We start from the raw sequence: 14,013 nt of genomic DNA, 5'->3' as shown, positions 1-14,013 counted from the left end.
CAGAGCCTTGGAAGACTATGAGTCTTTGAACTTCGATTTTCCAAATGAGGATTTAATGTATGTGGCAAATACTGAAGAAAACCCTTAAATAGACCACATATGGAAGTTAAATTTCGATCGAGCTTCAAATGCTATAGGTAATGGAGTCGGGGCAATCTTGGTATCCCCAAGTGGAGATCATTACCCTGTCACTAGCAAGTTGGACTTCGATTGCACAAATAATATGGCAGAATATGAAGCATGTATTATGGGTATTCGTGCAACCATTGAACGAAAAATTAAAGTGCTAAAAGTGTATGGAGATTCTGCATTGGTGATATACCAACTCAATGGAGAATGGGAAACTAGGGACCCTAAGTTGATCAATTATAAAGATCTGGTTCTTGAATTGATTGATGAGTTTGATGACATCACCTTCTGTTACCTCCCACGATATGAAAACCAGATGGTTGACGCATTGGCTACTTTAGCCTCGATGATTAGGGTGAACAAGTTGGAAATCATGAAGCCTATTCAGATGAGCATATATGAGGTTTCGGCTCATTGCTACAATATTGAAGAGGAGGGAAAAGATGATCATCCTTGGCATCAGAGCATACTACAATATGTGAAGAATCGAAAATACCCTGATCAAGCGACAGAGAACGACAAAAGAACATTGAGAAGAATAGCCATTGAATATGTCTTAGATGGGGAAGTGTTGTACAAGAGAGGGAAAGATCAAGTGCTGTTAAGATGTATAGATACCGTGAAGGCTAGAAAGATCCTGGAAGAAGTCCATGAGGGCATTTACGAAACTCGTGCAAATGGTTTCACAATGGCCAGACAGATCATGAGATTTGGATACTATTGGTCTACTATGGAAGGGGATTGCATTAGTTATGCCAAGAAAAGTCATAAATGTCAAATTTATGGAGATAAGATACGTGTACCTCCCTCATCTCTGCACGTCATGACTGCTCCGTGGCCATTCTCCATGTGGGGCATGGATGTTATTGGGCCAATATCGCCGAAGGCTTCAAATGGGCATCGTTTCGTCTTTGTGGTCATTGATTACTTTACCAAATGGGTGGAAGCTGCTTCATATGCAAATGTCACGAAATCAGCGGTTAGTAAATTCTTAAAAAAGGAGATCATTTGTCGATATGGAATGCCTGAAAGAATCATATCTGACAATGCGTTGAATTTGAATAATAGCACAATAGCGGAGGTTTGCAGTCAGTTCAAGATCAATCACCATAACTCGTCGCCATATCGCCCAAAAATGAATGGTGCAGTGGAGGCGGCCAATAAAAATATTAAGAGAATTGTAGGGAAAATGACTGAAACCTACAAGGATTGGCATGAGAAGCTATCATTTGCTCTCTTAGCTTACCAAACATCTGTTAGGACCTCTACTGGGGCAACACCCTTTGCTCTCGTTTATGGGATGGAAGTCGTATTACCCATTGAGGTGGAGATTCCTTCTCTTTGGGTATTAGCTGAACTAAAATTGGATGAAGCAGAATGGGTTTAGTCTCGATACGACCAGTTGAACTTAATAGAAGGGAAAAGGTTAAAAGCCATCCAGTATGGTCATATGTACCAAAAACGGATGATGTGAGCCTATAACAAAAAGGTTCATCCCAGAGAATTCCACGAAGGAGATCTAGTGTTGAAGAAAATTCTTCCTATACAGAAAGACTTTAGAGGAAAATGGATGCAAAATTAGGAGGGTCCTTATGTCGTAAAGAAGGCCTTTTCTGGTGGAGCTTTGATTCTAACTGAGATAGATGGTAAAAATTTGCCAAATCCTGTAAACTCAGACTCAGTCAAGAAATACTTCACTTGAAGGAAAGGGACCAAAGTGAAAACCCACAAAGGGCGCTTTGATTCCTAAAAAAAAAAATGGAGAGGCCAAGGTGAAAACCCGCAAAGGGCACCTTGAGACCAAAGGGGATTTGAGTTGAAAACCCAAGGGGGTGGCTCAAATATTGATCAGAATGGGGCATGAGGTGATCAGAGCAGTTCATTTTTTGATCAGTTTGGGGCATGTAACGATCTTGTTATACCTGAATTAATGGGAAAGGGTATGCGACATCTTGGAGCATTTGCAGAGTACTGTAGATCCCATAAACACATGTCAAACTCAGAAAGGTTTTCAGAAAGTTTGTACAGAGAAATTCAAGCTGTGATATCTGGGGCATCTAGTTTTTTATACTAGTCATATTTTCTTTCTTGGAATACTTCATTCTTTTTCAAGACACAAGTCAGTTCCTCTTTTATTCTCAATATTCTTGATAATTTATTCATTGCAAGTTATGCTCTCAAATCAAGTCTATTCTATCCATTGTTTTGTTCTTTGTGCAAGCATGTTGCATTAGAATAAATATTAATGGACTAATAAAACTTTCACAGTGGAAGTTCTGCATATTATTCAGAAAAAGTTTCTAAATAATACAGTAACCATGAAACAAGACTTTTGTTTAGAACGAACCAAGTTTAAAGGTCAGAAATCTAATAGGGAAAAGTCCGAATCAAGACAATCCTTTTAGATTTTGTTGATAGAACAGTGATTGAACAAAATGACAAGAAGATCATGTTGATGATAAAGCTTAAATAAACAAGCAAGCAATGATCATTAGGCAATAGGAAGAGGTTTCCTCGAAGAAGAAAGCCTTCATTTGAGTATAAGATTTTGGTACGACACCCTGGGAATGATGTAAGGGACCAGGAAGATTTAAATCCGGGATCCTTGAATCATGATAGGAGAGGATTGAGGAAAAGCCACATATTTCTACCCTTGGATTACAGGGGAGAATGATGGTAAAAATTTTGCGCCCTAATGGATAGAACTTTGAGGTTTACAGTGGGGGCAATCTGACTAAGTGTTTCTTTAGAAAATCCGGTCAAGCAAGAAGGCGTTGGAGCACGTCGGTGTTAAAGCCTTAATAAATTTCAAGTAATGACAACCTAAGCGGGATCATTCTCGAAAAATAAAATTCTACATTTATGCAAACACCATTCACACATGTCTAGGTAGGAGCATTTGATTCATTTTGATCATGCCATCCTAATCATTAGACATATTTAGGTTCATTATACAAGGCATGTTCCCCAGAGAATAGATCAATGAATATAGCATATCTTGCCTTCCTGCATCGACGGTGGAGCAGATCAAAGATGGCGGATTTTACCTCCCTGAGATTACAGCGGAGCAGATTGAAGCCAGTAATCCTATTTCCCTGAGATTACAGTGGAGCAGATTAAAATAAAGGATCTTATCTCTCTGAAATCACAGTAGAGTAGATCGCATTAGGTCTTATCTCCCTGATATTACAGTGGAATAGACCGAAGAATTTCAAATCTTATCTCCCTGAGGTTACAGTGGAGCAGATTGAAGCCAGTAATCCTATTTCCCTGAGATTACAGTGGAGCGGATTAAAATAAAGGATCTTATCTCTCTAGAATTACAGTAGAGTAGATCGCATCAAGTCTTATCTCCCTGAGATTACAATGGAATAGACTGAAGAATCTTATCTCCCTGAGATTACAGTGGAATAGACCGAAAAATCTTATCTCCTGAGGTTACAGTAGAGCAGATTGAAGCCAGAAATCTTATCTCCCTGAGATTACAGCGGACTAGATTGAAGCCAGTAATCCTATTTCCTTGAGATTACAGTGGAGCGAATTAAAATAAAGAATCTTATCCCTCTAAAATTACAGTAGAGTAGATCGCATCAGGTCTTATCTCCCTGAGATTACAGGGGAATAGACCGAAGAATTTTCAAATCTTACTTCCTAGGCGGTGCAGTGGAATAAATTGAAGCTACAACAGCGAATCCTACTTCTCTGACATTGTAGTTAAGTAGATTTAAGTCACCAGCCTTATCTCCCTAAGCAGTAGTGGAGTAGGTTGAAAATTTCAGATCTTATCTCCCTAAGCAGTAGTGGAGCAGCTCAAAGACAGCGAATCCTATCTCCCCGATGTTTTGGCGGAGTGGATCGAAACAATTCCTATACCTCTGAAGATGCAGTAGGATGGAATGAGGCTACTTGAAGAAGAACACCAAATCCCGCATGACCAGGAAAATTTGCCTTTATCAAAGTCTTTGCTTCATTCCCGTTACACGACAATGAGCAAAGAGGGGCAACTGTAATAACCCAAATTTGCCCGGCCCACAAACATTTAAAAATATATAAAGCCAAATAAAAATTAAAAGTCCAATAATATCAGTCCAGTTACAATAATTAACCCATTATCCAAACCCAAAATACATTTTCCAAACCCGATAGCAGGCCTAATACCCAAACCTGAGTAACCCAACACCAGACCCAAACCCTAGCCCAACTCGAACTAGCCCATTTGCTTGAAACATCCAGAAACCCTAGGGTTTCTGGAACATTTTGTGCCGCAGGCAGGTCAGGCTCCTCTTACGCGTGCACCACCATGCCTCCCAGCCACGCACGCATCCGTACGGCCACCTCCGTACCACCAGGCTGGCTGAATACCTGCAAAAACACATGGAGGCAGCAACCAATAGAAAAACAATAGAATAGGGGAACCTTGTATTTATTTTTTATTTTATTTTCTATAAAATCGGGCTATAAGAAAGCCATTCAAACACAGTAAACAGATTACGCATTCAAAAAAATACAAAAGATATGAAAAAGGTGATTTCCGATTTTCTTTTCTTCTTTCCATTTGTATTTCGTTTCTTTTTTCGTTTAGGCATCTACTAATTTTCATTAAAGATAGAAATAGCAGTAAGAAAGGGAGAAAGGTACCTTGTGAGGAGATTCGGGCCTCCTCCGTTGCCATCGGGGAACAGGTCTGGATCGGAGATCACTTGAGCCCCCTCAGTGCTTAGAACGGCGCAGAGAACATTAGTTCTCTTTCGGTTCTCTGAAATGAAAACGTTTAGGTTTTTCAGTTTTTTAAACACGAGACTAAAACGTCACCGCTTGCTGCTAACATAATAGCTTCAAAACAGCGTCGTTTGACGACCAGATCCAGGCGGTGACCCGACCCGAGGTAGGATCCGCGCATGCTGGACTAATTGGCCTATTTGCTAAATAGGTCCCTGTGTGTTTACTATGATTACGATTTGATTTCTTTAATTTTTTGTAATTTGTATGGTGCATGTAACTTGTTTTCATTGAGGTCCAACTTGAAACGGTATCGTTTTATGTGGTTGATTGTAATTATTTTAATGCTTGCGTTTAATTGCTAGTTTAGTTCGTCAATGTTGAAACTGATTTCGATTTAATACAAATTCAGTTTTCTTTTTTTAAATTCCAAAATATTTTTAATTAATTAAATCCTACTTTCGTATATTGTAATATTTAATATTATTTGTGATATTTATTTTAATAGTGTTTAAATTTATTATAATAGTTCAAAATGTAATAAATTATTACTTTTTGTTTATTTTTATTCATTATACACCAATATTTTGAGTCAATTGCATTTTAATTTTGTTCTAATTTATCATCATTCAAATTTTATTTAAGTCTTGATTTGAAATTTGTTGATTATTGTTCTCAATTTCAAAAAAAAATGTTTTGCATATTTAATTTTGATTTCAAAAGTTTAAAAAATCAAGTTTTATACCAATTCATTGTTTTTAAAAGTATTGTAATATTGGCTTAATATTTTTCAAAATTATTATTGATATGATTTCTAAAATATAATACTTTACCCTCTTAAATTATTATTAATATGTTCTAAATTCATTGGCATCATTTTAGATTTTCATGATATGGAATTATTTTAATATATATGTGTATAAAATGAATTGTAACTTGTAATTTCTAAAATTTTATTCTACGCTTTAAATTTGTTATTCATTTCGATTATGTTGATTGGTTTACTTGTGATTAAATTATTTTTGTATTAATTATTCTCATTTGTTATTTGTAAGATTGTTTACTAGTTTATTTAATTATTAACGTCGATGTATTATATATGTGGTTGCTCCAAATTGTAGAATTAACTTGCTATTCATCATTCGCTTCAGATATTGTTATTCAATTATATTGTTTGTAAGAATTGCATTCCATTAAAACATTATAATCGTTCTATTTCAAAACTCCAAAAAGGACTTAGTGTTTAATAATTCTCGAGAAAATTGTGCCCTAACTTACTGGGCTTCAATTCTCTTCAATGGATTTATATTATCAAGTTTCCATTTTATTAAAACCATACCATTATTAAAATAAAGCTCTTAAGATTACAAAATGTTGGATCCTAACTTACTGGATGTGGCATTTTGTTATCTCGATTTTAAAAAATAAAAGGCAATATTTGAGGTTTAAGAATTTCGAGAAATTGAACCCTAACTCACTGGATTCTGATTTCTCGATTGACTTAAATAATCAAATAACCTTCTTTAAAAAAAAAAGGAAACGTACTTAATTTTGATGATTGAATTGTTGCACTCTAACTTACTGAGTGTAGCAATTTGTTTATTCAAAATAAGTACGTCTTGTTATTCAATTTGGTTTATCCAAATTTAAAATTTAAAAGGATCGTATTTTTTTTAAATCTTTTCAAAAACTTCCACCCTAAGACATACAACCAATTTGGTACCAATTTTGGGCGTTACGAGGGTGCTAACCCTTCCTCGTGCGTAACCGGCTCCCGAACTTGTTTTCTCAAACTTCGCAGACCTAAAATTATTTTCAAAGTGATCCGATCACACCTCAACAAAAGATCGGTGGCGACTCCCATTTTATTTTCAAAATCAATCCCCGATTTTCAAAAAAAAAGTGGTTTCGACACATAATATAGTAAATTTTTATTCTAACAGTCTCAAGACATTCTCTCGTTCTTTCGAGACTTAATGGTAAATGGTTTAAAATGCACATTTTCAAACATTCAAACTTCAGCTAATTGTACATAAAACATACCCAAATATTACACCAATGCAAAATCACCAATTTAACACATGTAAACACTATCAAATGTCATTAAACTATAGTATCAAAAGGATTAAGGTTTGATCTACTAACTAGCATATTCAGACTTATATAAACAAACATAGATCATCCAACCATCACACCAATATAACTAGCACCAAGTGTATCATTGATACGTTCAAAAATATTGCGCTTCACACCTCATTAGTATAAATCGAAGAAAAATCTCGTACACTAATCATATGACATGCCAACTATAACTGATTCAATCCGAGACAATATTCACTATTTCAAAGTATAAATATATTTCTCATGTGACCAAAATATAAATAATATTTGATGATTGATTAACTATAAGTGCAACCTTTAACAACCTTAAGTTTTAAAATCACCAAAATATAAATAATATTTGACGGAACGAGTGCCCAAGGATTGCCCAAGATGCATTTGAACTGTAGGTCCTACCTGCAATTGCAAGTGTTGAGATTATTAAATCTTCTCAACAAAGAGCTAAATTAAATGACGGAATAAAATAGATGGAATAAAAAGTGACCAAAAAAAAAAATAAAAAGATCAAAGTGATAATTTACTTATAGTACAGGGACCAACAATGGATTAAGTCCAAAGATGCAACTTCAAAAGCTCCGGGCAGCTTGCTTCAAAATTCAAAGAAATAATAAAAATAGGGAGTAATTTTTAAATTAATCATAATGAAACGATTCATTATTATTTATATTATAAGAATTTCTTCCAAGAAAAAACAAAAAGTTATGGACTAAAAGAGAATTACTCCTTACAATTTTTTTTTTGAATTGCAATAACATGACAAAGTTTAAATATAAACATTATTCGAGCTTAGACCACACCTGAAACAATGAACACTCTTAACTATCAGATCATCACACGAAACTCATTACTTCTTACAATTTAAAACACGTTTTTGGTGTGATATCTACAATTTTACTTATTAGGTGGATCATATAGATATTGCTTTAGATATGAGCATTTTAAATTGATTTCTTTTCATTTCACACATCAATTATTTGAACTTGATTTGGAATTTATTATTTTTTAAGATTAAATGTATATTAAATCAAAACATATTGTGATTGATTTATCTATATTTTATTAAAGATATATAATATTTAAAATAAAAAGAAGTGTAATTATGTAGCTAAATTAAATCACGTTTAAAAGTTGATGATAAAGAGAGCACTTGGTGAATCTATTATAACAAATAACAAGTGGGCAAACTATTTAAATGACATGACATTAGATTTCCTTGATTTAAAATATTAATATCTTAGATATTAGCAACTAATATATATTAATTTATCCTGTATAAGGTATATAAATATTTCAATTCAGGATACATAAAATATATAATATATTTATTCTTTTACATTTCAAATATCATATAATATAAAATATTTTTAATATAATCTATTATATTTTTTTATTTAATAAAGCCGGTTATGAGGGATTTTAAATCATGGTGATAGAAGAGGTGAAAAAAATGAGGCTGAATGGCGTATGAAAAAGGAGAGAGAAAAAAAAAGCAAGAAAAACCCAGCTTTCGAGTTTTAAGTGTGCATTAATGGTTTTAGGGGTCATTGTGAACTTAATTCCTTTGAAATTTTTGTTTCTTTGCATGTGATTTTCAATTTGATTCATTTTAGTCCTTATTTACATATTTAGTATGTTCATGATTCAATCCTAATGTGATATATTAATATGTTCAATCTAGTCTCTAGATTCGTTTTTGTTAGGTTTAATTTTGGATTTATCCTTGATTTAAGTGTTTTTTACTTATTTATATGATTTCATATATTTTTACGCTCATATTATTTTTTAATTTTATAATTTTAAGTCTTTTTATCTTTTAATTTTATATATTTAAAAAATCAACGCTAAATTAGCAAAAAAGTATAAACAAGTCTCTTCATTACTCAATTAATGAGAGTAAACTAAAAAAATTAAGTGCATCGTTGTACCAATAGAGTAGTGAAATAGCAATCTGCCGACAACGAGATACTATTCATCCCATCATTAACTTATCTGGAACTTATTGCTCTACTTTTTCTTTTTTAATGCAATTTTCTTACCAGGAAGGAGAATGAAAGTTTTGATCCCATATCATTTGGAACAATTGAGATTATTGTTTAATATTAGATTAAAATAAACATGGGTTGGAGTGGAGGTTGGAATTGTGGTACTTAGGTATGGGTTGTATCGGTTAATATATATCATTTCAATCTTAAATGATTTTAAAGTAGTATATGTTTTAATTTGATTAAAATTTTGACATGTTTCAACTATTTCGATGTATTTGAATTGTTTTAGTTAATAACAACTTATATTTGTTCATCTTGAGCCTTACAAAATTTTTATATTTTAAATTAAATTTTAAATTAAATTTTATTTAACTTTTAATGTATTTAAATTTTTATAATTACATTTAAATTTAATAATTATTGAAATTGATGAAAGATTTTAAAATTTATATTTATATATAAATATATTTATAGTTATTTAATTAAGGTATATTTATAAGTATACAAAAATATATAATTTCTTAAAAATTAAAACTTAAACTATAAATATATACTAATACTAAAATAAAAACGGCAAGTCGATCATATTGGGTACCTTGATTGAAATTCCATCTTTCACATGCAATTGGTCCTCCTTAAACCTTAGTGAGATCAAACCTTATCAAAATCAAAATATGAATAAACCAAATAAACTTTATTTCTGCAGAAAATATGTAACACTCCTAACCCGTATGCAACACCGAAACAGGGTTATGGAGTATTATCGGACTTACAGTTCAATCAATCAACCATTTCACGTACATTTCTCATTCAATTCAAAAACCATTCATAGACAATCATATGGTCTCTAACACGAGCCCCCAAGGCCCTAAATAGACATTAAAAGTGGTTCAGGACTAAACTTAGTGCTCAAGAAATTTTTAGAAAAACATTGAAATTTTTCAAAGTGTAAGGGACACATGCCCGTGTGGCCAGACACACGGCCAAAAGACACGCCCGTGTCTCAGGCCATGTGGGCATTCGAAATGGGTACACACAGCTGTATCCCAGCCAATGTCGGACCCCGTGTAACTCACTGACTTGGGTCAGACGGCCAACCACACGCCCATGTGCCAGGCCGTGTACCCTTTAAAATGGCCTCACACGCCCGTGTGCTGGGCCGTGTGTTAGGCCGTGTGAAAACTGGAGGTATACTGACTTGAGCCACACAATGAAGCCACACGCTTGTGAGCTAGGCCGTGTGACGCTACTGACTTGATTTCTAAAAAGTATCAGGGGACACACGACCGTGTCACCTGGCCGTGTATCACACATGGCTGAGACACATGCCTGTGTCTCTGCCCGTGTGGACAAAAATTGACCATTTTGCAAGATATATTCCTCACCCACCTTGGTACCAACCTATACACATCAATTTGCACATAACCATGACATAAATAGACACTTAAAACTAACAAATATCAAGTTTATAACATTTACTATCCGCACACATAACATGATATCCATGAGCACATTCATTTGAACACTTTTAAACATACCAAATATACTTCTAAAGTCTACTTAAATGGTCAATTACATATGTGAGACGTTGTGCCTAAAACTTAGCATGCCTACACAGTTAGTGCCAACACTCAATTTCACAAGCAAGGCATTCATATAGCAACTATACACCACATATCATAAGGCCATTTATACATATATACCTATCAAAATATATGACCACATTACCAGCTAATTCAAATAGCCAAAACACAACAAAACATATAGGCCACATTAGCCAAAATGCCATCGGTTTGAGGATGAAATGCAGTGCTAAAATGCAACCGTGTACCCAAAGCTTTTTACATCTTCTTCCAAAATCGTGATGTAAATAACGGATCTCTATCTGAGATGATGGAGACTGGTACTCCGTGCAATCTCACAATCTCGAAAATATACAATTTGACTAATCTGTCAAGTGAGAAGTCTATATGTACCAGAATGAAATGTGTAGACTTCGTCAAACGATCAACAATGACCTATATAGCATCTTTCTTTTTCGGAGATAGGGGTAATCCCGATACGAAATCTATCGTAACTCTATCCCACTTCCACTCTGGTATCATCACTGGCTACAATAGTCTTGAAGGCACTTGATGTTCGGCTTTAACTTGCTGACAAATCAAGCATCTCGACACAAAATTTGAAATGTCACGTTTCATACCTGACCACCAGTAAATTTGTCTCAAATCACCGTACATCTTAGTACTCCTAGATGAACAGACAAGCTCCCAGTAGAGCTTCATGTAAAATTTTCTATATAAGTTATGTATTTTTTGGTACACAAACTCTACTCGAAACAACAAAAAATCATCAAATCCTATCTGATACTCTAAATTAGTAGCCAACTCACACTGTACTCTTTTAGCTTGCAATTCATTATCACAGTTCTGAGCTTCGCAGATTTGCTGAAGAAATATTGGTTTAGCTTTTAATTCAGCTAATATCGAACCATCATCAAACAAAGTCAATCGCGTATTCATCGCCTATAAGGCAAACAAGGATTTTCTACTGAAAGCATCTGCAACTATATTTGCTTTACCCGGATGATAATTAATAATTAGTTCATAATCTTTCAACAGTTCGAGCCACCTTCGCTGTCTCAAATTTAGATCTTTTTGTGATATCAGATACTTCAAACTCTTGTGATCAGTAAATATGTGGCATTTCTCACCGAACAAATGGTGTCACCAAATCTTTAATGCAAACACAATTGCGGCCAACTCCAAGTCGTGTGTCGGATAATTATTTTCATGCGACTTTAACTGTGTGGAAGCATAAGCTATCACTTTGCCTTCTTGCATTAAAGCACAACCCAAACTGTTTAATGACGCATCACTAAAAATCACAAATTTTTTACCCTACTCAAGCAGAACTAAAACGGGCGCTTCGATTAACATTACTTTCAACTGATTAAAACTCTATTGGCATTTCTCAGACCACTCAAACTTTACATCTTTCTATAATAACCAAGTCATGGTGTAGCTATCATCGAGAGCCCTTTTACAAATCACCGATAATAGCCAGCTAATCCTAGAAAAATTCTGACTTCGGATATTTTTCTGGGTGGTTTCCAATCAATAACTACTAAAATCTTGCTCGGATCAACTTTGATGCCTTTCGCCGAAATAATGTGTCCCAAGAATCCAACTTCTCGAAGCCAAAACTCACATTTGCTGAATTTAGCAATTAGTTGTTTATCTCTCAAAGCTTGCAACACAATTCTCAAATGGTTGGCATGCTCAGATTCTTCTCAGGAGTATATCAAGATATCATCAATGAACACAATAATAAATCTGGTTAAATATGGTTTAAAGATTCGATTCATAAAATTCATGAACACTACAAGAGCATTAGTCAACCTAATTGGCATAACAAGAAATTCATAGTGTTCGTACCTAGTCCGGAACATAGTTTTCGGTACATCCGAATCTTTAACCTGCAATTGATATTAACCTGAACATAAATCAATTTTTGAGAATACCGTTGCACCTTTCAACTGATCAAATAAATCATCGATTCGCGGCAATGGGTACTTATTCTTGATCGTTACTTTGTTGAGCTGACAATAATCAATACACAATCTCATTGAACCATTTTTCTTTTTAACGAATAAAACTGGTGCACCCTAGGGCGAGAAAATCAGCTGTGCAAAACATCTATCCTTAACTCTTGTAACTGAGCCTTCAACTCTTTCAACTCTGTCGGAGCTATTCTGTACGGAGCTATCAATATCGGTGATGTTCCCGATACTAACTCAATAGGAAACTCAACCTCTCTCATCGGTGGTAAACTGGGTAATTCTTCCAGAAATACATCTGGATATTCACAAACTACTGGAACTGATTCAATCTTTGATTCAGACACTTTAGTATCCAGTAAATATGCAAGGTAAGCATCGCTACCCTTTCTTACATACTTTTGTGCTAACATAGCCGATATTACAATAAGTAACCCACTCGAATCATCAGATTCAAGACGAAAAGTCTCACTGTTCCGACATTTCAATTCAATAAGCTTTCATCTACAGTTTACAACTGCATCATGTTGGGTCTACCAATCTATACCCAAGATCACATCGAATTCATCAAACGGTAAAAGCACCAAATCGGCTAAAAACCTATAACCCCGAGTCATCAAAGGATAATTCTTGCAAACATTATCAATTAGGACATACTAACCTGAAGGGTTCGATACCTTAACCACAAATTCAGTGAATTCAATAGGTAAACTCTTACTAGACACTAAATTTGTACATACATAAGAATGAGTTCATCCGGGATCAATCAAAGCAGTTACATCAGTGTTATAAAGAGGAAAACTACCGGTGATAATATCTGGTGTCGATGCATCCTCGGGAGCGTGAATAGCGTAAGCTCTAGCTGGCGCCTGTGCCTCGGATCTCACTGCTGAATCTCTCGTTGCACCTCTACTACCACTCGCATTTCCAGTGTTTCAGGGTGGTCTCCCTCTAGCATTTGTATTGCTCGGTCTCGTGGTTTGAGTTTTTTCTTTCTCAGACTTTTTAGGGAATTCTCGAAGGTAGTGGTCGAATGAACCAAACCTGAAACATGCTCCGCTTTTAACTCAATACTCGTCATAATGTGGCCTGTTGCAGTGTTTGCACTCGAGTCTAACATTTCTAACACTACCCATACTCGCTACAGATGTAGCCTAGGGTTTTGGACTGGAGTGTCTCGCATCTCTATCTCTATTTGAATACGCCGCAGAAACAGTAGGATGGTAGTGATGTTCTTTAAATTTCTTCAATGTTGACTAATGAGACTTTCCTGTAAATCTCTTTCTCGAATCTCTAGTTTCAAATTCAACTTTTCTCTTTTCTTTACTAAGCTCCTCGGCTTTGTGTGCTCTGTTGACTAACACAACAAATTCTTTCAATTCAAGTATTCCAACTAAAAGCTTAATTTCCTCATTTCACCCATTTTCAAACCTTTTACACATAACCACCTTAGTTGGAATGCACCCTTGGGCATACTTGCTTAATCTGAAAAAACTCTCT

The 14,013-nt window shown here is 34.7% G+C and overlaps 1 protein-coding gene across 1 annotated transcript; it reads left to right on the top strand.

The window, feature by feature from the left end:
* Positions 1-223: 223 nt before the first annotated feature.
* On the top strand, positions 224-1,516 carry LOC105797460 (uncharacterized). The gene is made up of 2 exons (XM_012627427.2): positions 224-809; positions 1,371-1,516. The coding sequence occupies exons 1-2, from the start codon at positions 224-226 to the stop codon at positions 1,514-1,516; spliced, it is 732 nt and encodes a 243-aa protein (XP_012482881.1).
* Positions 1,517-14,013: the final 12,497 nt, after the last annotated feature.

This window comes from Gossypium raimondii, chromosome 9 (assembly GCF_025698545.1).
Source record: "Gossypium raimondii isolate GPD5lz chromosome 9, ASM2569854v1, whole genome shotgun sequence".
NCBI lineage: Eukaryota > Viridiplantae > Streptophyta > Magnoliopsida > Malvales > Malvaceae > Gossypium > Gossypium raimondii.
Note: the sequence above shows the minus strand (reverse complement) of the source record. Positions and strands in the feature narration are given on the sequence as shown.